The sequence below is a fragment of the Arachis ipaensis genome, chromosome B6 (assembly GCF_059453495.1).
Source record: "Arachis ipaensis isolate K30076 ecotype BB chromosome B6, ASM5945349v1, whole genome shotgun sequence".
Taxonomy (NCBI): Eukaryota; Viridiplantae; Streptophyta; class Magnoliopsida; order Fabales; family Fabaceae; genus Arachis; species Arachis ipaensis.
The window spans coordinates 149,009,139-149,032,527 of record NC_142441.1 but is presented as its reverse complement, the minus strand read 5'-3'; the positions used below and the strand labels follow the sequence as shown (position 1 = coordinate 149,032,527).

Sequence of the window (23,389 nt, the reverse complement as noted above, 5' to 3'; positions counted from 1 at the left end):
ATTATTATTTAATCTTCTATTAGATTCAAGTAGTCCCAATATCCAAATACAAAAGATTTTTCGCCCATAACGAAAATATATTCATTTTATGGCCGTGTTCTCTTTGTTGTTAAACAATTAAGTCTGACGCCTTCTGTAAAAAAGGTTACAAATCCTTGTAACAAGTTACAAACTATTACTACTTGCATGATTAAAAATATCATTACCATTCATATTATTTTCAACTTTACAGTGATTTCAATGCTACTACATATACTGTTTCTACATGAGAATAAAAGTTATGTACAGAATTATAGAACTTACTATTGAGTATATTGTTCACTCCTTCCCTCCAAATGAATGCAAGGAAGGTCCATGATTCATAATTCTTCAATCTTCATTAATAAGCTCTCATGTATTATTGTTGAAGATCAGGTTCGCCGCAAAAGGCGTCCGGTTCAAATGATTTTGCAGATTCATCACTGTAAACTCCAGGTATGACCCGATCTCTGATTTCTTTTGATGATTGATAACTTTGGTCCCCATTGATGTTGAAGAGAATAAGAGCAAATACAAGTAATGATGTTCCCAAACTGACTAGAGTGATTTTCAATCTGTTGAGGACAGGCTTGACCTTAAACATAACAAAAGATTCTTAGTGAGTTAATTGTTATTCAACAAAACATTATCCACTTCTTGTTTTTGGAACTCATTATGAACTGTTGATGAGATAAATGGAAACCATTGCTTGTGAAATAGAACCATATATGCAAAGCAAATAACAATTTCCACATACACAAGTAGAAGATGACTAGCATAACTGAAGTTTCAACTTGATAAGGCAATTGCCATGTGACATGTCTTTTTCAGTCACAACTCACAATAATGATTCTAGCTGCTCTACAAACATAATCTCAAGAATTATCTGTTCCCAAAGAAAGCAAGAATATATAAAAGTAACGAATTGGTGTATAGAAGTAGCAATAGTTTAATAGAATGCTTACAGAAAATGATCCTAAGAGTCTGTCCCGAGCCAAAATTTCAGCAGTTTTCACCCATATCTGTTCAGAAACAACAATCAATTCGGATAAATGACTTCTTCAAAATGCCTCAAACATTCCAATAGTAATGTAAATTTGTTTTGTAGATGCCACTCAAAGTTAAACAAAGAGGCATTAGAACCTAACCCACATATAGAAGAGAGAAAATAAAGGGAGAGAGAGAGAAGAGAAGAGAAGAGAACATACCTGGCCATCATACCACCCTGTCTCCTCATCTGAAATATCAAGAGGTTGATTATCAGAAAGTATATTCCCAAATTTCTTCACAAGATTGAATAATCTTCACGGTAATTATCAGAAAACAAACAATTATCAACTAGGAAGACAACCTAGAAATTTTGTCCTACTCACATTGGTCATGTCTCTTGAATTTATTTGAGAACAAAATATTGGTAGTTTTGAAGAAATCACAAGGTTTTTTGTTCATGCTAACTCAATTGAACCACTTAGCAAAGTATTACTATTATACTCTACATAGAAAATAAAGAAATTATATGTTCTTCCCATAAGGATGACTTAGTAATTTTAAGCAGCATCCTCGTCCTACTAAACCAAGATTGCTTATTACCTTAGTCCAACATTTGCAAGATAAAAAAAATAAACAATTTGTGCATAGAAACAAAGAAAAGTTCTCTAAGTAGACAAAAAGGTGCTCTACACATCCCAGCTTATGAGTGGTTAATAATTCTGATAGAAAAACTTTCAAGTGTACCAGTATACTAGTGTTTCAGTAATTTTTAACCGTTATCTTAATTATAAAAAATATATATAATATATATAATTAAGATCAGTGGTTAAAATTCACTGAAATACCGGTGTACCAATATAAGTCAAAACTTTCCATTCTGGTAAATAACTTTTGACAAATATATGAAAAAATATACTCTATTAGGACGGAAAAATGATGGTCACAATGATATATATCTTTCGGAGACTAAACTAGTGTAAAAAAATTTCCACAAAACAAACTGATATTACATACATCTTTAGGGAACTAAATCACTAATTTATTCCCAAACATATTTTGAAGGGGAGCTTGAAGTTAAGGTTGAGTTGTTTGACATGAAGGTCATAAATGCAAGTCATAGAATCTGCCACTTACGTAATTATCATATTAGGCTGTCTAAATTACACGCAAAATAATCCCACATTACATTCTTTGGGTGCGTCCCTCTCCCAGACCCTGCGTTAACAAGAGATGCTTGTGCACCGAACTGCCTTTATTCCCAATATATTCTAGATTCCAAGACCATCTTAAGTTACTTTTCATTCAAGACTTTTGCAAGAAGTTATTTTTTTACTAAATTTCTCATAATGCCTTAGTTAAGCAATAAACAAACAAATTAACAAAATGGGAAAGCAGTGAAAATGATTAGAGATAGAAAAGGAGTGGCAAATTGAGAATTACACCAAGCAAGAAGCAAGTTGCATATTTGAAACTAAGAGAAGAGAAGAAAAGAGTAGTGAGTAATTACATTCAACAGTGGCACTGAGCAGTCGGTTGCCAACATAAGCCCAACCGAGATACATCCTCATGACGGCAAGCGTCACAACCAAGATACCGCTGGAGGCGCCGCACAGCACCCTCTCCAGCGGCTCCGATTCCGCTCCCACCGTGCCGAACCACGCCACAGGGAGGCCCACAAGCACCGTAAACGACGCACCGAGAGCGAAGAGGCGGGACGCGTACTCGACGGGGTCGCCGGCGGCCCAGGAGAAGGGGAAGGAGGTGGAGAGAGAGTTGTACTCGTTGATTGGCTGCTGGCCACGAGGGACGGGGCACTGTGTTTCGGGAGCGGGCGCTGGCGGGTTGTTGCTGCTGCTGCTTCTTCTGAAGAAGGAGGAGACAGGCAATTGGTGGTGGCCGGAGAATGGTGAGAGGAACCGTGGTGTGGTGGCGAAGGGAATCGATTTTGTTTGTTGAGGTGCTGCTATTGTGATGGTGATGGTGCTGAGGAGTGGTGTGGTGGACATTCTTGTTGGAGCAACCAACACCAACAGTATGCCTTTTCCGGTGTTCGTAGTTTAGTTATATGCAATTAATAGATATTAATAATTTTAGGTTTATATCCAATAAAAGATGGGATAAATCCTAAACTTCCACTCCACCCACTGGTATACCTCAAAATATGATCGCTTAATTTTACATTCTTTGGTGATAAAAAACATATCATGACTATTTCGAAATAAAACATGAAACCACACTAATATGTCTTCTCATGAGAGAGATGAGAATTTGGGAATTGCCACTCCTGATAACCATTAAATTAGAGCAACATGTATACACTTGCCCAGCCAAGAAAATCTAAAGCTGAGTTAAGATAGAAAGTAACTAAATGCTTTTTCCCTCGTCATTTTCCTGTTGTTTCTTTTTTCTTCTTTTCTTTTTTTTTTTTTATACATTTTCCACAATAACCTGAAGAGATCAAATGTTTACAATTTCAAATTTACGACCTCTACGGACAAAGAATAATTTTGTACTCTTTTCTTTCTCTTTTGTTTACTTCTTTACTTCCCATTGGGGATTTCTTCAAATGTAACTACTGCAACTAAACCTCCACTGCACTTATGCAGTTTCACTTAGGAGGGTCTCTGCTCTTTTTTTCTGAAGGGGTTGTGCCCAGTTCCCACTTTTGAATGAACTGGCACTTTCCACTGTTCAGCAATCACTTAATATGCCAACAAGGGCCAAAAAAAAAAAAACGGCTGCTCCCCAGCTCTTCGAACCGAGGAACAACTTCGAGTATTATTACAAAAGGTGCTATGTTATGGACAACTTCATTTACTGTGGGGAGCTTGCTATTCCGGCAACCAGATGTTGAAGACGGGAGAGACGAGACATCAGCTGGGCAAATGATGGCCGCAAATGTGGCTCCCTGAATCAAATTCAACCCAAATTAATAACCAAAGGGATAGAGCAAACACCAGTATAGCAGATACATAAGTAAGGTTTAATCACTCTATATACTATGTTCTACTAAACTTTCAATTAAGTTCTTATAGTCTAAAGTTTGTCATCAAGTCTCTATATTGTACAAAAATTTATTCAATCAGGTCCTTATAATTTAAACTTTCAAACGGGTCTAAGAAAGTCTTGTATTTCAACTAGGTCTTAATTTAATTATGTATTCAATTCCTTACATTATAAAAAAATTCAAAAGAAAATCAGCAACTTATCACCCAATATAAGGGGCTTGAATTGATCATTAAATTTTCAAACTAGTGAAACCTAATTGAAAAAGGTTGTAGATTATAGGTACCTTTTTTGAAGTATTTAAACTATAAAGACCTAACAGAAAATTTTTATATAGTGTAAAGACTCCATTATTAATTTTTAAACCAGAATAACCTAATTGAAAATTGAGAGAAACTAGATGGAGCCCTGCAGTGATTTAACCTGTAATTGGAAATCTATGGTCTATTGAGAAACACACTAACATACCATTAAATTTAGAAAATAAATAAATAAATTTAAAGAACAAGAACATAACAAAACTTTGATAATTGTCAGTTTGGATTGGCTTTTGAAAAAAGTACTTATTTTTTACATCTTTTTAAAAAAGATCTTTTTTTAACAAACAAAAATTATTTCACATTTGGATAGGATTTTTAAAGAGTTTTTAAGTATTAAAAACGTCTTTTGCTTTTGCTTTTTTTAATAAAAGTACTTTTTTTAAAAGATGTATCCAAATAGGTTTTAAATTAAATAAAAATACTTTATTTTTTAAAAAAAGGTACTTTTTTTCACTAAAAAAGCCAATCCAAACTAGCACTTACACTAGAGGAAATCATCCCTCAAATTTTAGAACATCAATTTCTAATTATCATGAATCACCTGGGATACATTATACTGTCATGAAATTAACAGTGAAGATGGATACGATGTGTATTTCAAAAATTCCTACAAGAATAGATGCTAAAGTAGCATTCAGAAAGCATAATTGAAGAATAGGACTTACATTTGCCAGCAATCACGTATTATTTGTGCAACTGCAGGATTCACATTGTCTGGAATTTCAAGCCGTTTATTTTGAAACCCAACAGCTCCAACAACCTGCATTGGGTTCAAACCTTTCCACGGAATCATCATGGTAGCCAACTCCCACAAGATTACGCCAAAACTATACACATCGCACCTGTAAACAAAATTCAACCATTACATTATTGATTTTCATTTTATGCCCCTTCTCTAATGAAGCTGACTTAACTTACTTCTCATTGGCTGGTTCATTTCTCAAGACTTCTGGCGCCATCCACTCAGGCTGTAAGCAAAAAGATACATTAGAATATTCAATCATTATTTTTGTTAAGGTTTAACAACAGCAGTATAAGATCCTGTATCTGTGAAGCATTACCGTTCCTGCACAAGACTTTGATGACAAAAAGGTATGGTGCTTCATCCGTGACAGACCAAAATCACAAACCTGTAAAGAGAAAAAAACACGAACGAAAGGCAAAAAATAATAACTATCTTAATCTTAATATTATGCAAAGAGAGCAGAGGCATTTTAAGAACTTCTAAAATACTCAATACTAAAATGCGTGAAGATGCAAAGAGATAAGCATTAATTTTCCATCAACTCTTAATAGGGAAGAAAGCTAAAAATAATCAGTGTACAACAATTTTTCATCACTTGCATGTGTTTTATTTATTAATAATTCCACCTAGAATCCCACACACAACTTGAAATTCGTTTTGTTGCAATGTAGAGAAATATGAGGGCCTTGAAACATGCTAATGGTATCAAGTCAAATTTCAGGTATCAATATCAAAATGGCGAACTTTATTTAATGTGGAACACCAACGAATCCAATGGCACTCATTTGAAATTGTTTAGACACCTGTCAAGCTTATCTTCTAGGCAACTGTCCTGGGAATACTTCATTACATGTGGAAATGATTTAACAAATAATATAATTATTAATATTTCTTTAAGAAACAACTTTTATTCATAAGTTATCTGACTTTTCCTGCTACCGTTATTTATACTACATTATATATATAAGTTGTCATACAATGTAAATATAAAGAATTTTACCCTTTCATCCAATCATATGTTACTTTTTGAATGATTTCAAGTAACTACGGTGGTAGTTAAAAATCCTACAGTTGAGCCTAATTACAGAATGACCAACTTCTAAGTTCTAACAATCAAGCCTAGTTGCACAATTTCACTCTTCTAATTTTATTTCTCTCTTTGCCTCTCCTATAGTTTAAGCTGTCAAACAAACTCAAAATAAGGAATCAAGTATGAAACTATGAATACCTTAACAACCCAATGCTTGTCAACAAGAAGATTTGGAGACTTCAAATCTCGATGGACAATGGGAGGATTGCTTGTATGCAAGTAATTCATTCCTTTAGCCTGAAAAGTGCAACGTAAATTCACGTGAGAGAATTAAAACTGCAAATAAATTTTGGATGTTTGGTGAAGAATCGATTGACCTCTTAACCTTACAGCACTTTTTGATGGTTCATTATAAAGGGGTTTACAATAATAAAAAGGCTAATATGTTTTGGCAATGTGCTACTTTTATTGGTCGGAGTAAGAATGCTCAAATTAAAAGTTTCTATGTCCCTGAACATACTTCAGGGTAGGATTATACTTATGAACTTCTTTTGGTGTTTTCAGCTAATGACTATTTTGAGGGAGATGCTCACATTGGCATACAGGTATTGGACAACCTCGTATTTTTATGAAATCTGTTTTTAGCCTCTTCTTTATGATTAATTCCCTTCTCTGCCACATCTTAAGAAAAAAAGTAGGAAAAAAACCATTTTCAACTCATACCACATCAAGAGCCATACGCAACCGCCGCTTCTCATCAATTCGAACATTGGGCCGATGTAATAGCCTGTATAAGCTGCCTCTGTATGTAAACCAATAATTCTAAAATGAGCAAAACAATAACATGGCAAAATTAATTAAACAACTGATTGAGTTATATGTTGGTTGGATAATGACATCAATGAACAAAATGGGGTACAGAATCAATAAAACACTTCAAATAAAAACCAACAACGAGTCTGTCCAAGAAACCAGGAAAATAAAACTCTGTATTGTTATCATCCTTCATGCAGTCTCTCAATCATATGTATAACTTAAAACATCTAACTAAAAGTAAACTGACCTAGGAAGAAACTCTGTTAAGATTGAGAAATGTGGAGAGCGAGTAATTGCTCCCATGAAAAGCACGACATTAGGATGCCGCAGCCTTAACATGATCTCAACCTGCAGAAAAGAAAAGTTATGTGGGGTGGGCATATTAATGCATTACAGATAAGCATGTAAAGACAGTTGCTTACTTCAGATTTGAACTGAGCTAGCGCATCACCAGAGAAATCTTGGTCGAGAAACTTTTTCACTGCAACTTCCTGTCAGGCAAACACATTCATACAAAATTACGAAAATCAGACCAAAAAATATGACCAAGTATTTCCATAGGTAAAGCAGGTATTGATCTTCACATGGAAGCAAATTTAGTTCAGACAAAAAAAAAATTGTAAGATCATTTTTTTTTTGGGGGGGGGATCAGAATATAGATCAATAACAGAAGAGTTCATTCAACTTTATATAGTACTGTTGTATTTTCTTTACAACTTTTTATGCTCTTATTTTCCACAGAATGTGTACTTCAGTTATGTTCTGGATTTGTTTCTCAAAAGATACTCCGCCAAAAGACCAACTATGAGTGACCAAAAACAAAAAGGGCAGCCCGGTGCACAAGCCTCCCCGAATTAACGCAGGGTCCGGGGAAGGGCCGCACCTAAAGGATGTAATGTATACAGTCTAACCTAATAATTACATCAGTGACTATTTCCACAGCTTGAACCCGTGACCTTGAGGTCACACGGAGACAACTCAACCGTTGTTCCAAGGCTCCCATTCTATGAGTAACCAGAAACAATGCTAATTAAAATAGTGACTAATAATATTATATGACAATGAAAGCATATATATGACATTAATAAAGTACTCCGGAAAATGACTAATATTTTATCTACAAATACTATCAAAGCTTAAAAAAAATCTTACAAAAATATATCCACCTAGTAGTTATCTGAAAAACCTTGACATGTATAATTCCAATAATTTTCTTTAAGAGTGTAAAAGCAAAACATAAGAAATCCTTGACGTAACTTAAGACAAAACTTCAAGCAAGTATAAGAGCACTTACAGTTCCATTACAATCGGCACGGTAAACTTCACCATAAGAACCTGCAAGAAGTTTGTATGAGATAGATTAGCAAGATAGCATCATAAGCACAGGGAGAATATTTTCAACCTTTTTATACCAGATCTCCTTTAGTGAAATCCATTCATTCAAATAGCAATGTACAATTTTGAATTCTATTTAACAAAATATACAAGTAAACCCTCACATTTAAGCAGGGGAATTCACTTACCAATACCAATGCGCTCACCAACAGAGAGATCTTCCCATTGAATTTCCCATTCTGTTCCTTCACCAAGTACTGGATTAACTTCCTTGCTTTTACCATCATGTCGTATACCACCTCCATTGACCATCTCATTTATTTGAGTGGATGAATCTGTCCCCCTTCCAGTGTTGCTACAAGTTGCTTCAACCTTATTTGGAAAACTATTTTCTTCATCGTCACCAAAGAAGTCAAACCCATTAACAGCTGCTTTGGGCTCAGAAGATTCGATGACAGCAAGTGAATCAATTAATGAATTAGATAGCTCTAAACCATTAATCCTGTCAGAAGCAGCTACAAGCCCCTTCCTTGTATTATCACCCTGTAAAGAGTTACAAAATCTAATGGCATCTATATGCAATTCTTTTTTCTGTCCAGCTAACCAGTCAGCTGATTTACATAACCTAGTATTATTGGCACAGCCTAGCCCTTGAGAGGGTATGAGACAATTCTCATGGCTTAATAACAACCCATTTGGGTCTGCTTGAACAGCATCAGCATTTTTTACATTTACTTTATGCTCACCCATATCCTGAAGATTCATATCAGAAAAAAGATCAGAAGGGGGTAATGCACCACTCTCTAATAGAACAGTGTGCAGCTTTTGAGCAAATTCCGGGTTCTTTGCTGCACTGAGGACATACTTGGAGACATTATTTACACGGATCTTTTCTGCAGGTGATGGTTCTGTAGGTGAAGAGCATTTGTATGCTTCTGTGTCATTTTCTTCAACATGATGTATTTTATCTGGTTTTGTTTGACTGCCCATATTTAATAGTAGTTCTTCTGGCTGGACCCTCAGGGTTGAGATTTTGCCAAGATCAGATGGGGTTCCCAGCACTCCAGTTTCATCAGCAAGCAGCGGATGTGTTGTGTTAGGTAACCCTACAATTTCTGCACAACCCCTGACAGCAAAGCTGTAGTTTTGGAGCTGATTACTAGGTACCTCAGCTGGAATAAGAGCCCCAGGAGCACCCATCATATCAATAATGTATTCACTGCATCAGTTGAACAAATCAGTAACAGCAATTGAAATTGTTCCAACATTATGCAAGACCAGCACTATTAATTTTATTTAAAGGCCATGGGCCAAATGCTAGGTCATTAAGGTAAACTGTTTGTGGTCTAATATCTTCCAAATAAGTTCAAATTGAGCAACATGAAATTATTTGAGAATCCAAATAAGCATAAATTGCAATCAATGACTCGATGTAATCCAATAATCTATCCACCAGTGCAATAAATTGAACAGTTTTTCCCTGTGAAACTAAATTACCTACACCAGAAGATGCAATATGCTCAACTAACTCATACAGGTGGACTAGTTTCTCCATCTCAAAGGTGAGGCAGAGTTTTGCAAAGCATCGGGAATACAAAATGGAAAAATGTGAAATAAAATTGCTCTTGGGTGTGCTCTGCCTCTGGATGAACATGAAAATGAAATATCTAATAAAGCTTCTAACCCAATAGAACACATTCCATGTGGAACCAAACACATCAGAGGCTGATTTGAAATGTTTAGGGAATTAAATTTTCTTAGAAGCAATAATAAAAATGTAAAATAACTCATTAATCTGGGTAATAGCAATATTAAGATAAATACCTTCCATCATCTGCTTTAATTAAATTCACTGCTCCATCATCTGTTCCTGTGTAATAGCTCCCTTTGACAAGCATACAGGGAATATTAATCCTATCAGCTAGTACCTAGGCACCAGAATAATTAAGAATAGCATTAGCTGAAATCAAAGACCTTGCATGAGTGTGACCAACTTTGAAGTCATGGTGACATAACATTTACTTAAAAATGATTCTTTCTTTTTTGTATTTTTGGTTAAAGAGAGGCAAAGGAAGTTCAATTTTATTGTTCTACATATGCCAGGTTAATAAAGATTCAAAAGTAAGAATTCTGCCCACCTGGAGGCCTTATGCTTTGTTATCAGGTCATCGCAATGATACAATCAAAACATATGTGTGATCCATTTTAATGACAATATGTCAAATAGACACAGGTAAAATGGGACCACAAAATTCCACAATCAAAAAATTGTTTTCCGCATATAAGTTTGAAGATGATTAAAAAAATTGACCGCAATAAGTTGTCTAAAGTGTTTCAAGTTTTATATGCAAATCACGTTGCATAATAAATTGAGAGAATCTTACCTTGAAAAGTAGGGCTCGGTGACGTGAAAGTCCAACATCAAGACTGCCAAGGGGAAGAACAATAGATCTTAAGGAATCTCGAAGTTCACGACTCCTCACAGCCCAGCTTTTTGTGATTTTATCAGCACTACCAACAGGTCCACCCATTTTACTGACAACAATATCAGCAAGTTTCTGAAGTAAGCCGCTCAAGATTAGTCCTAGTTCAGAAACACCACACTCGTTAAGTAAAGCATAGGCTTTTTCTTCAAGCTGCTTCAGCTGAGTATCAACTGTGCGATTCACCACAATCACTTCACAATCAATATTTCTTGAGACTGGTGTAGTTTGCAGATCCACCAACAACGGCATCTTTCCCCGCTCAGTCAAATTTGATGTGATGCCATAAACATCATAAAATCCATCCATCACTTTCTCCTCATAACCAATGATATTATAGTTCTGCCAGAGATAAGACACAAACAGCATGGTTACAGCTTATGAACCTTACTATGAGAAAAGTTTCTTTCACCTAAAACAAATCATCGTCATTAACAACAAATCTCCACAAATAGTAAGATGCCAAAGCTAATGGAACATTGAAAATAGATAATAATTAAAAGATATATATTTAAATATCACTTTGCTCGTTTTGGACATTCATCTTATTTCATCTAATTGTCCTGACATTCAGTTATCCCTAAGTATAATTTGTTAATTCCAACATTAAATTAAATTGCATCATCATAAATACAACCCAAGTTGAATTCATTAACTCTAATATTAAGTTGTGTTCTGCAAAGCAAATTAGCATTTTCAGCAGACTCCAGAACCACAACTACACCGACACAGCAGCCAAAAATTTCCCCATAACGACCACGAAAGTATAAAACCATGAATGGAAATGCCCAACACTAATGGCAATAAACTTCACTCCAAATAAGAAACATCCATATAACAACAGATAAGTACAATCCATAACATTATCCCTCATTGATTGAGTATAGTAACTATAAGAATAACAATCATATCAACCAAGAAAAAAAGAGAACCATTTACCCACATTAATCCTAACCAAGACAATCAATAGTCATATTAATCCTTTCTAGCTATTGATGTATCGGTAATTAGGGACTACTAATGTATCTGCTACTCTGTGTGTGTGTGTGTGTGTGTGTGTGTGTGTGTGTGTGTGTGTGTGTGTGAGAGAGAGAGAGAGAGAGAGTACCCAGTAACGAAGGGACTGAAACTGAACGAGTCCTTGAGTATCAGAAAGAGAAGCTTCATATCCGAGGCTGATCTGTTTAGCGGCATCGATCTGCGCAGATTCAGGGTCCTTATGGACATCGGGATCGGAGGCGCTGATCGCGAGAGCCAATTGCATCTGAAACTCCTCTTCCTCCAACAAACCGAAATCACTAACGACGCCGTTTTCGCTGTTGCTGATGCTGGTGGTGGTGGTGCTGCTAGGGTTTGGAATTGGATCCACGACGATTGGAGTGGGAGAGGGGAGAGCGGAAGAGGAAGCGGAAGAAGTAGAGGGAGCGATAATCGGCGGCGGCGGCGGCACGTGGTGGATGGCGGTGGTGGGAGTGGCGGTGGTGGCGCCACCGATGTGAAGCTTTCGAAGGAGGTGCTTCATTTTGGGCATGGGTGTGGATCGGGATCAGGATGAGGATCATGAACCACGCAGGTGCGGAGTACGGTACACAATTAATTTAATTAGGTTGGTTGGTTTGGGTTTGTGTACAAGTTTTCAAGTTTGAGGAAGAAGAACAGAAATCACCACCACTTAAATTAACCGCTCACAGTTTCTCTCTCACACACACAAACCCCATTTATTCATTCATTCATTCATTCCCTCCAATGCCTACTCTTCTTCTCGTGTACTAGTTTCTTTCTTTCTAACCATTTCTATTTTCTTTTTTACTTAAATCATTTTTTATTATAAAATTCAATAATCTTTAGTTTTAATTCTTAATAGTTTATTCGGTCAAGTGTTTACGTGACAGATTAAATAAGATGTGACTCGTCTTCTCACATCCGTATTTAAGTTTCTTATCTCATCATTTAAACCATCACATTAATATTTAATGAAGTAAAATAACATCAAAAAGCTGAAACTAAAACTAAGAGAAAAAATTCACCAAAATTTATAGGGACGAAATCCAAACATATAGATATTTTATATAAATTAAAAATTTATTTAAGCCCCTTTTTATTTCGGTGTAAACCAATTTGAATTTAATTTTATACAAACATTTATTTATATATTATTGAATTAAGAAGAATAATTACTTTGTATACTAAAGTATGAATATTGAATAATCATCAGAAAAAGAGTTAAGCACGATTTTGATATCTAAAGTATAGGCCAAAATTTTTTTTATATAAAATTGTCTATAAGGTTTAACTTGATTTTAAAATCCTTCTTACTTTAAAGACCAAAATTATACGGAAGTGACAGCGGAAGCAGAGATTGAGGTGGATCATGGACAGCTTCTTCTTCTTCCCTTCTCCCTTCTTCTTCTTCCCTCTCCTTTGAAAGAGCAAAAACATTCTCTTTCTCTTATTTTTTTATTTTATAATTTTTTTGTTATAGTTAATTTGGTTCAAAATTTTAATATTTAAATAAACATTACGATTTTAAAACTTGTAAACTTTAAGGATGATTTTGTATATAAAAAAAGGTTAGAGACAAAAAAAAAATTTTACCTGTATCTTACGTAACGTTTGTTTTGAGGTATTGAGACAGAAATTGAGAGACTGAGACTCAGTATCATGTTTGTTGTTCAAAGACTGATACTAAAATTTCTGTCTCTATCTCCAAAATTTCAGTATTTCAGTACCTCCAAAAAGTAGGGACACATGAGACTAAAATTTTTAGAGATGGAGACTGAAACTTTAATAACATTTTATACCTAAAATACCCTCATTTCAATTAATTAATTCAATTTTACCCTTTGTGCAAATTAAATTATAGTTCATTCTAATTTCAATTTATATCTCCCATTTTGCACCAAATAAAATACTGAAATTTATTTCAATTTCTGTCTCTCAGTCTCAATCTTTCCGTCTCTGTCTCTCCACCAAACGCTACCTTAGATACTACAATCGTACTTAATGCTTAGAAAAATTATACATGATTAAATAATGAATATAAAATATTTTATGAAATTAGTACTTTTGATTTATTAATTTGGGATAATTTAAGAATTTAATTTTAATGCATTGTTAATATAAAGTAGTTTTATATGTGGATTCAATTATATAATAACATTATATTAATAAAAATAACTACTTTTTATGTTAATCACGTCCATCAAAATTAAACTCATAACTTTTTTTCCTATTTGTTTTAATTTTATATTAAAACTAAAAGATTATGAGTTCAGGTCTTTGAATTAATAAGTATTTTTTTATAAACTATATATAATAAAAATATTTTTTTTAAATTATATATAATTCTATTTCATATTATATATATTCTAGTATGATTATGTTAAAGTGACTATAATAGTTATATAAATCTTGTTAAAATTAAAATTATACTTTTTATATTTTGATAATATTTTTTATTTTTTTAAATAAAAAATATTGTTAAATAATAAAAAAATATTACTTTAAAAGTGTCTAATTAATTTTCATTAAAAGTGTGTGCTTAATTGTTATAAATCTAATTATTTTAAGTTTAAATTGCTATTGTTTATTCTTAAAACTTAATTTGTACAAAAGATTAGTCCAAAAGAAATAGTTCTGACTGTATACAATATATTTAATTGGTTTAAGTAATGTACTAATGTAAATATAAATTTTCAGATTTGAATCTTATAAAAAAAAATTAATAATGATAATGAGTTAGTTTTGTTCTTCACTTTTTATTTTTAATATGGAGAAAGGTGTGGGTGTAACATCATTATGAAGAATAGGGGTGCTTTTTTTTGCATGTAGTGTCAGGAGGCTGAAATCGGACCGAGGAATTTGGAGCAAGAAATTCGGACGGTCCGATTAGAGGAGATCTACAAAAAAATATTTTTTTAATAAAACTCGGACGGTCCGTTTTGATTTTTGAACAAAAAAAAAAAAGAAAAAACTAAAAATGGAGGGTCCATTTTCTTTTAAAGGAAAAATAAAAAAAAAAAACAAAAATTGTTAAGGGAGGGTCCGTTTTCAATTTAAAAAAAAAACAAAAAAAAAAACAAAAAGTATAAACGGAGAGTCCGATTTCATTTTAAATAAATAAAAAAAAACTAATCAAACGGTCCGATTTGTGATCAACGAATTTTTTAACAAAGAACTCGGATGATCCGATTTCTTCCTGTCCCACACCTGTGTCTAACACCTGTATACACCATAACCAAACACAACTCACACACTCCTCCAATATAAAAAAAATTAGCCTTTGTTCTTATACTATCTCTTTCTTAAAATAATATAAATTTAATAAAATTGGTATATCTCAAAATTGTTTAATTTAAATACATTGAATATGCATGCAATGGGTTGAAGATATACTATTTTAAAAAAAATAATAGTTATTTGTTACCACAAGTATTATTGGATAATTGTAGTTTAGTTTATTCTAGTTCAACTAAAAAGTTACAATATTCTGAAAAAAAAAAAAAAAGAAACATGTGTCAATAAAAATATTTCTACAATTTTTAAAGTATATATGCCAGGTTTTTTACTGTTATTTTTAAATTAAATAGATTTTAGCAATAAAAATATTAAAAATTGTGAATAAACAATAATAAAATGATACAAATAATAAATATCCAATTATTTAAAACAATATGTTTCAATGCCTTATATTAAAAATAATTCCTAAGAAGTAATAGGAACAGTTGAGGCCTGTACCTGTTGAATGCATTTTATGAGCAAATACGCGTTAAAGATAAATGGGGCTGATTCAATCTTCGCCATTGGATTCATTGACCAACAGCTTTCTCATCTGATGGCTGTTAGAGATGCCAAAGTCAAAGCTTGTATATCACACTTACACCCTAAAAAATCCACAACCACAAATGAGTATTTGGATTTGAGAAATGTTCACAAACACAAATTTTAATTTAACAGAGACTGAGAAATTGATTCTAGTTCCCCATCCCATTTAACAATGAATCACGAAATGTCATGGTTCTTAAATGTTTTTTTAATTTATTAAAATTAGAATTTTGTTTAGAAGTAATTCGTAGGATTATATATTTTTTATTTATATATATAAAGAAAAAATGTAATTGGTTCAATTCAATCTATTCTTAAAATAAATAATTCGCACATACTATTTTTCTTAAAAAAACCAATACACCAAGCACTATACTTAAATTTATTGCTAGTTATTTTTTATATGATAGATAAAGTTGTGTAATTCGTTGATATGAGTTGAAAATTTGAAATAGATGTATTTTATAAGTGTGATGTATAACATAAATTAGTACTCACGATTTGCATAACGAAAAAAATTGTTAATTTTATAAATCATAATTTTTTTAAATTAAAAAAATTAAATCGTAACTCACAGTTTTTTATATTTGTTTGTCGTATCTGAAATCATGATTCATAATTTCTGTTTATTTTTTTAATTTTTGTCTTATTTAAAATTATTATTCACAATTTTTTTATCTCATATCATTGTATTATACTAAAATATCATAATATTAACAAAAAATATCAATAACAATCCAATATAAAAAAAATTAGCCCATCAATATTTTTTTAATAAAAAATTATTGTTTATTGAAGTGTGAGTTTAAATTGGTTTTCAAAAGGTAAAGAAAGAAGGTTTAAACCTGAAATTCCTCTTTCGATCTTTTACTATTTTTATAAAAATATAGTAGCTATTTTTACTTTTATAATATTTAATTTTATAAATCATACAAGAATTTTATAGAATTAAATTAAACAATACTTAAAGCGCCTTTTTTTATTCACCATAAAAATTTAAATTAATAAGCAAATCTCAAATGATATTGATTTTCCAAAAATGTTTTGTACATATAAAAAGTTCAATCATCATATATTTATATATATTATATGTATTATTTTACATATTTTTAATATATATTATTTTAATTATCTTATATACAGATAACTAATTAGTAACTAATTTTTTTATACCCGTATTATAATTGACCTACCAATATCATCAACCCTTATTCATTTAGCTACTTTTAAAATTTCATCCAACCTTGTTTCTAAATTCTAAGATGGATCCATGAATCAAGCAAAAAACTTCAATGTCAACGATATTTAATATTCTTTTGCCTTTAAGGTAGAGAAGTAATATTTACTCTTCAATATAAAAGTATATATCTCGTAATTATTTTTTAATAAAGATGTTTCATTATTATAATACTGTTTCAAACATAAATATAAGTATATAATTTTCGTTAACAATTCCAAAAATAAATTGGCCAGAAAAAATTATTTAGGGAAGCATTTTCCCTTTTTTCTTAGCTTATACGTTCAACGAATATTTCAATTAACAAAAAAGGTGTTACTGATGCTTTTTGTTCCTCTTCCTAAACATAGACTCAAGATTTTTGGGTCTGTAAATACCTCTTCACTTGTTAATTACTTAATTTTGTTACTTGATTAGAGAGAATCAGTGGCATAAGCTTTTCAATTTGATTAGAATGAATTTATTCTACTAAGGTTGCGTTTGTTTACAGAGACAGGACATTGAGACAGAGAGACACATAGACACAAAATTGTGTTTGAAAAAGGAGATATGAACAGAGACAATATGTCCACAGACACTGGATTAGTGTATTTTGTGTCTATCCTGAGAGAAAGGACACGGAGACACTAACAAGGGACACAACTTATTTTTCAGTTTTTCTTTTATTATTCTTGTTAATTTTTTATAATTATATTTTTCATCTCAAATTTTTTGAATGAAAAAAAATGATAATAAATTAGATTTTTATAATTTGTTCTAATTTATTACCAAACAAAATATAAAAACACAAAATTTTATGTTTCTGTTTATCAGTATCTTGTCCTGTCCTATTCTGTCTTGTTCAGAAACAAACGCAGCCTAAAAGAACAAAGAATGAATTTTGCTAGAAATGCTTTTCCGGTATCACATGATTTGGATGAACAAAAATGTTAATATTCAACTTTCTATGTTATATATATATATATGATCAAAGATATGCCTTTATGATGTAAAAATATTAATTTTAATTTTTCCTTATAATTTTAAATTTTTTTAATATTTTCATAACCCAAACACCCCTCCTCCTTCCCACCACTATTTAAATGATGATATTACAAATGGAAACCTTTATATTGAATAACATAAATTGGAATTAAACTTCTACACTTACATATTTGATAAAATTTACGATTTTATTGATAAAAAATATAATCTTTTGACAAAAATAATTTTTCTTTAACTAACAATTAGTCAACAAAGTAATGAATGAATAGAGGTTTAAAAAAGACCAAAAAAAAAAAGAGAAATATTACCTGATTATCAACTGAAAAAAAGGAGTTAATTTTCAATCTTTTATCTAAAAATTAATAGTGGGAAGTACACACAAAATGGTTCAAGTATTCAGTGTCACTTAATAATTTTTCAGTGGCTAGAGTTCGACATTTCAGCTCTTAGAAATAGCTTAAGAACTTATTTTGCCTCAGCTAATTTGGCATAGTTTGGTAGCTTTTACTTTGGAAAGGAACCTTCCATTTTGCCTAGTATGCCATATAGGTCCAGCAATGTACCATATCTATTTAAAAGAATTAAAGAGAAGAGTTAAAAAAAAAAAAAGAAGTGTATAGCAGTTAGGAAAACTGCAATAAAGTGCTATGAAAACCCTAAAATGCTACAAAAGGTTGCATTTATTAATTACCTATCCTTTTGGTGAGCTGTCTTGTTTCAAGATTTCTAATGAACTTAAATATAGAAAATCATCTACCATCACCCTTTCTATTTATTTATTTTTAATTTTAGGTAAAGGGTTAGTCTTTTGTAAGGAAATGATGATCAATTTAGTTTTTGAAGTTGAATAGAAATCACGTTTGATCCCTGAAAACTAATAAACCAATATTTGGTTCTTGATTCTAAATTTTTATAAAATTATAAATGATGTGAAACTTAACTAAAAAATAGTACGTGATTACTATTATTGAATAGGTTAGTATTTGTATAATTCTCCTATAGTGTATTCATTTCATTTGATACATTGAGTCAATACACACTATTCTATTATTGAATGGGGGTCTCAAAGAAATTATTGTAGCAATGACTCTAAAGAAACCTCAACTACACAATATAGATTAAAAACGAGAAAAAAATTCATCAAAATCAGAATACCCCTTCAGAATACCCCTTTAGTATTTTGCACTATAATGACATTTTAGAACTGTAATGACTACTATTCATACAAAGGGTACATCAAAGGAGCTCTCAAACAATTCATAGCACAAGCTCCAATCATTTTGGTAATAAACAATCTTTGAAGCCAAGTAGCCTGTTAGCATTCATCTTTGGGGTTGTGATCTAGAACAAAAGTATTTCTTGGTCAAAATTGCAGGGCTGTTTATATGAATCCATCAAATTCTAACAATGATCAAGGAGGATCACATAACTCAACCTCTGATCTCAAATTTTCTGCTTCTTGCTTTTATGCTTCTTATGCTTCTCAGTGCTGCCAGAATGTCGTGAATGTTCCCTTAAAGAACCATTAAGTTCTTGATCGAATTCAACAGCAGTTTGAGTCGATTTCTCATCATTCACATCATCGTTCTTTTCGAGACGCCTCTTGAACTTGCTCTTAGACACTGCACTCCCATCATGGGTCAGCTTGGCATTCCCGACAGAAATTTCAACCACTCTCCCATTGTCAACATTATCCTCTTCAGTTCCAGGTCTCCTGTGCTTCTTCTTATGTGAGTGGGAAGATTTAACCTCCTTGTGGAGCTGCTTCAGCTCACTGAAAGCAGCAGAGGCCCTGTGGAGATATGCATTGATGGCATGTGAGGCACCGTTCTCAGCAGAGACAAACTTCGATAGAATTTTTGCCGCTTTCGACAGTGATATATCCTTCGACGAAACACAATATCCAGAAATTGTCTTCATCTTCCTCCCCTTTAGCCTTCACACATATAGCTACACTCATGAAGCATCAAAAACAAGGTTAGCAGTGAGCATTTTCTGGTTCCTAATAAGAGAACATTGTTCAGTTTTTACAGTACCAATAATGATGATTCAAGTCCGCGAATTAAACAAGCTATACCCCGGCCCATATAAGGCTGGTTCATGGACCTAAATAGTTCACCGTTTTTTTTCTGAAGTAAAAAATAAAAAGGAAGAAAAGTGGAGAATGAATTAAGTGGAAATAGTTAGAACTATCCTTCTCATTGTGCTAAGAACTAAGCATATTAACTATTTAAGTTAAGCATTATGATTAGTAACCACAAAGTTCATATGAAAATTCAATGATTTATATAACAACAAAATTCAGAATTCTACAGTTACACGTAATTACTTGTCTATATTTCATAATTAAAAGTTCATATTCAAGTTCAAATATCAAAGTTTATAACCAAAGGAAATCAAAATGCACAAAAATGATAAATCATAGCATAAATGCCTAATCCACAATCAAATCCATAATGTTCCACCACAAAGTCAGATTATCAATTTTATTTAGCAACAGCTAAGTGACTAAAATGATAAAATCAGCAACAACTAAGTAAGAAGAAAGTCAGGAACACAGTATAACAATCAGCCATCAACAATTAACAACACAAAATCAGATTATCAACCATCAACAACAATCATAAACTATATTAATTTAAGTTTATTTTAACTGTTTTAATATAAAAAATAAATCATAAAAATTAACTCGAAAAGAAAAACTGAATAAGCACTGCCAGCAAGTAGTGAGCGAGGAATGCTTACCAGAGAGACGACGAGGGAGGAAGGTGAGGGACGGCGAGGTAAGCAGAGGCCGGAGACCGGAGAGGCGAGCCGGCGAGGAGAGAAGTGGGAGCGGTGAGCTCGGTGAGGGACAGTGGCGAGCGACGGCGGCTATGACGATGCCGGCCTGTTACAGCAACCTCTGGCCAATGGAGAGGAGGGGGATGAAGGTGGCTGCTAGGGCTTGAGAGGATGGGGGTAATGCTGCTATATCATCATGCATCAATGGATGAGTTTAGGGTTAGTTGAATTTCTTATTTGATTTTTTTGGGGAACCCTCTAAGGTAGACAAAACCGACCAAATAATGGACTTGTTCCAAAAAGATTTTTTTTTAATGATATTTTTTTTAAAAAAAAATTATAAAAATAAAAATAATTTTATGTTTAAATATTTTATATAAATTTTTTTATTTATCAATTATGTTCGAAAAAAATAAGATAAAATTATTTTTTTTATTTAATTATTATATAAATTTTTTTAAAAAAATATAAATTATAATTAAAAAAAATATTTTTTATTATTAAAAATTTACTAAAAATAAAAAAAATCTTTTTTTTACTCGCACAAACAAACACAAAATTTTTTTAAAGTTTTTTTTTAAATTGCATTTCAATTAAGTTCAAATATTCTATTAAGAGACATACCAAACTACCAAAGTAGCCAAAATTGAATAGGGTTCATTCATTTACATATTTATTTATTTTAAAAATAAATCAGTTTTTACGAAAATAATATTAGATTATTATTTGATTACCAGCTAAAAATAGCCGGAAGAAAATGTATTATGAGTTGGTAGCCCAACTTGGTCATACACTATTGAGTGTTTCATGTTTTGCTAGAATAGTTTTATATTTGAATTTGCCCAAAATAGTTTGTACTTAACAAGGTAAAAAGAGGCCTAGGATTTGACGTTTCTATAAAGTTTGGACTATTAAATAATTTATTAACAAAATATATGTTTTTAAATTTTTTAATAATTATTAAATAATTTTTATTTAATTTTAATTACAATTTAATTATTAAATTTACTTTTTATTTTATAAATTATTATTTTATTAATTATCTATCATGTTTATTAATCATTAGAAACAAAATAGGTAAGTCCAACGTTACGAGAACCGGATCGATTATTGAACCGGTCAAGTGACTGATTCAATGGTTTAATAATTTAACTGAGATTGAACCGTGATCGAACCGATTTAATTAAATATATAGTAAAATTATAAAAAAATTCAATATGTAATCAAAAATTGAATATATCATTCAAAAATTAAACAAATTTTTAACTAAATAAAGACACTACTCATTAGTAATCATAATCATCATTAAGTATTCCATTGTTCCCATCATAAAGATAATCCATATTACAAAATTGAATATAACATTCAAAAATCCAGAATTACAGAATCCAGAATCCAAAATATTCTATATAGCATTCAAAATAAAAAATAAAAACTGAAAATCAGATTTTGAGTGGACATCAAATTGCAAAAGAGCCTTTTGTACTTTCTGTAACAAACAAACCACACAAGCAATCAACATCCATTGAAAATAAGTTCATTTGTTCATAGCAAAGTTCTGTTATAGGGTTTGGAGCAACGATGGGTTTGAACAATTGAACACACACTTATCTTCAATTGAAAACAAGATCATCCATTAAAAACTCTTCTTCCAATATCAAATCAGAGATAAATCCAGTTGAAGAGCACAAATATCTCAATTGCATATTGACACATTCATTCCCAACAAAGTACTACCAACAACTCAGAATTAGAAGAATTAGAAAAAATCAGGAACCAACAACTCAAAAATCAGAATTAGTATAACAAAACAAAGCTCAGAAATCAGAATCAATATAACAAGCCAAGTTTTTTAAGGTGGCTGCAGCTCTGATAGGGTTTCCAGAATCCAAACCAATATATCAATTCATAGTTCATACAATTCATATGGCATTCAACAGAGCAGAATTGAAATTAACAAAAAATTGAATAGAGCATAATTGAAAAGATAAAAAAATTGAAGAACAGAGCAGGGCAGACTTCTCAAATTCAACATACGTCAAATTTATTCTCAAGTTCAACATACAACAAGTTTATTCAACATTTGATTAATCATATAAAAAACAAAATTAAAAAATTAAAAAACAGAAGAACAGAAGCCCAGAACAAAAAACGAAAACAACACGAACAGAAGCCAGAAATCCAGAACTTACCGCAAGAGAAGCAGAGAACTGAAGGCCAGAAGCTCGAGCCTCGAAGTAGAGAACAAAATGACCCGCGACAGTGAACTTGCTCCGGCGTCTGTTTCGATTCACGGCGTCGGTTGTCCGTCGTCTGCAGAAGCTCCAGCCTCGAACTTAGGGTTGGGAGTGGGAGACTGGGAGTGTTCTTCGAAGATTTTGGGGGTTTAGGGTAAACTGGTCACGCGTTGAACTTCTTCAGCCTTCTTTTTTTTTTAAAGCCAAACGACGCCGTTTCATAAGCTGGGGGGAAGAACCGGTACTTTCTAAAACCGGGCCGATTTGCCAGTTAACTACCGATTCGGCCGATTTTTCTGCCGGTTTTTTGCAGCGCAATTTTGTAGGTAGACCGGACTGGCTAGGTGACCGATTTTCGATTGACCCAATTGAACCGGCCGATCCGGTCCGATTTTCAAAACATTGAAATAGGTTGTTTAAGAAAATTAAAAAACGAAGCAAATTTATCAAATGTCATACAAAGTTTAGGATCACAAGAACAATATTCAAATCAACTATTTTTTCTTTTAATACAACTAGCGGCTCAAATGGCACCGTAGAACCTAGTGATGGCAATGGGTCCCATGAGGGCGGAGACATG

General features: G+C 32.3%; 3 protein-coding genes across 6 annotated transcripts; all 3 read right to left on the bottom strand.

The window, feature by feature from the left end:
- Nucleotides 1-182: 182 nt before the first annotated feature.
- LOC107605506 (YCF36, putative (DUF1230)) lies at nucleotides 183-3,347 on the bottom strand. Its single transcript, XM_016307398.3, has 4 exons — nucleotides 2,516-3,347; nucleotides 1,227-1,255; nucleotides 984-1,040; nucleotides 183-613 (listed from the first exon to the last, which is right to left on the bottom strand). Exons 1-4 carry the CDS (start codon nucleotides 3,012-3,014, stop codon nucleotides 398-400), a joined length of 801 nt encoding a protein of 266 aa, XP_016162884.1. The 5' UTR covers nucleotides 3,015-3,347; the 3' UTR covers nucleotides 183-397.
- Nucleotides 3,348-3,370: 23 nt separating this feature from the next.
- LOC107605504 (Protein kinase superfamily protein) lies at nucleotides 3,371-12,545 on the bottom strand. Its single transcript, XM_088489819.1, has 13 exons — nucleotides 11,852-12,545; nucleotides 10,645-11,085; nucleotides 10,085-10,188; nucleotides 8,449-9,479; nucleotides 8,220-8,260; nucleotides 7,348-7,416; nucleotides 7,173-7,273; nucleotides 6,833-6,911; nucleotides 6,308-6,406; nucleotides 5,396-5,464; nucleotides 5,253-5,302; nucleotides 5,000-5,176; nucleotides 3,371-3,916 (listed from the first exon to the last, which is right to left on the bottom strand). Exons 1-13 carry the CDS (start codon nucleotides 12,272-12,274, stop codon nucleotides 3,823-3,825), a joined length of 2,778 nt encoding a protein of 925 aa, XP_088345945.1. The 5' UTR covers nucleotides 12,275-12,545; the 3' UTR covers nucleotides 3,371-3,822.
- Nucleotides 12,546-18,924: 6,379 nt separating this feature from the next.
- On the bottom strand, nucleotides 18,925-22,978 carry LOC107605507 (uncharacterized). 4 transcript variants are annotated; one of them, XM_016307399.3, is made up of 4 exons: nucleotides 22,765-22,922; nucleotides 20,534-20,758; nucleotides 19,825-19,917; nucleotides 18,925-19,738 (listed from the first exon to the last, which is right to left on the bottom strand). In XM_016307399.3, the coding sequence occupies exon 4, from the start codon at nucleotides 19,706-19,708 to the stop codon at nucleotides 19,232-19,234; it is 477 nt and encodes a 158-aa protein (XP_016162885.1). In that variant the 5' UTR covers nucleotides 19,709-19,738; nucleotides 19,825-19,917; nucleotides 20,534-20,758; nucleotides 22,765-22,922; the 3' UTR covers nucleotides 18,925-19,231. The 4 variants fall into 4 exon arrangements, with proteins under 4 accessions (XP_016162885.1, XP_088345947.1, XP_088345948.1 ...); XM_088489821.1 differs by lacking the exon at nucleotides 19,825-19,917 and having other exon boundaries at nucleotides 22,765-22,978; XM_088489822.1 differs by lacking the exon at nucleotides 19,825-19,917 and having other exon boundaries at nucleotides 20,534-20,755; nucleotides 22,765-22,951.
- Nucleotides 22,979-23,389: the final 411 nt, after the last annotated feature.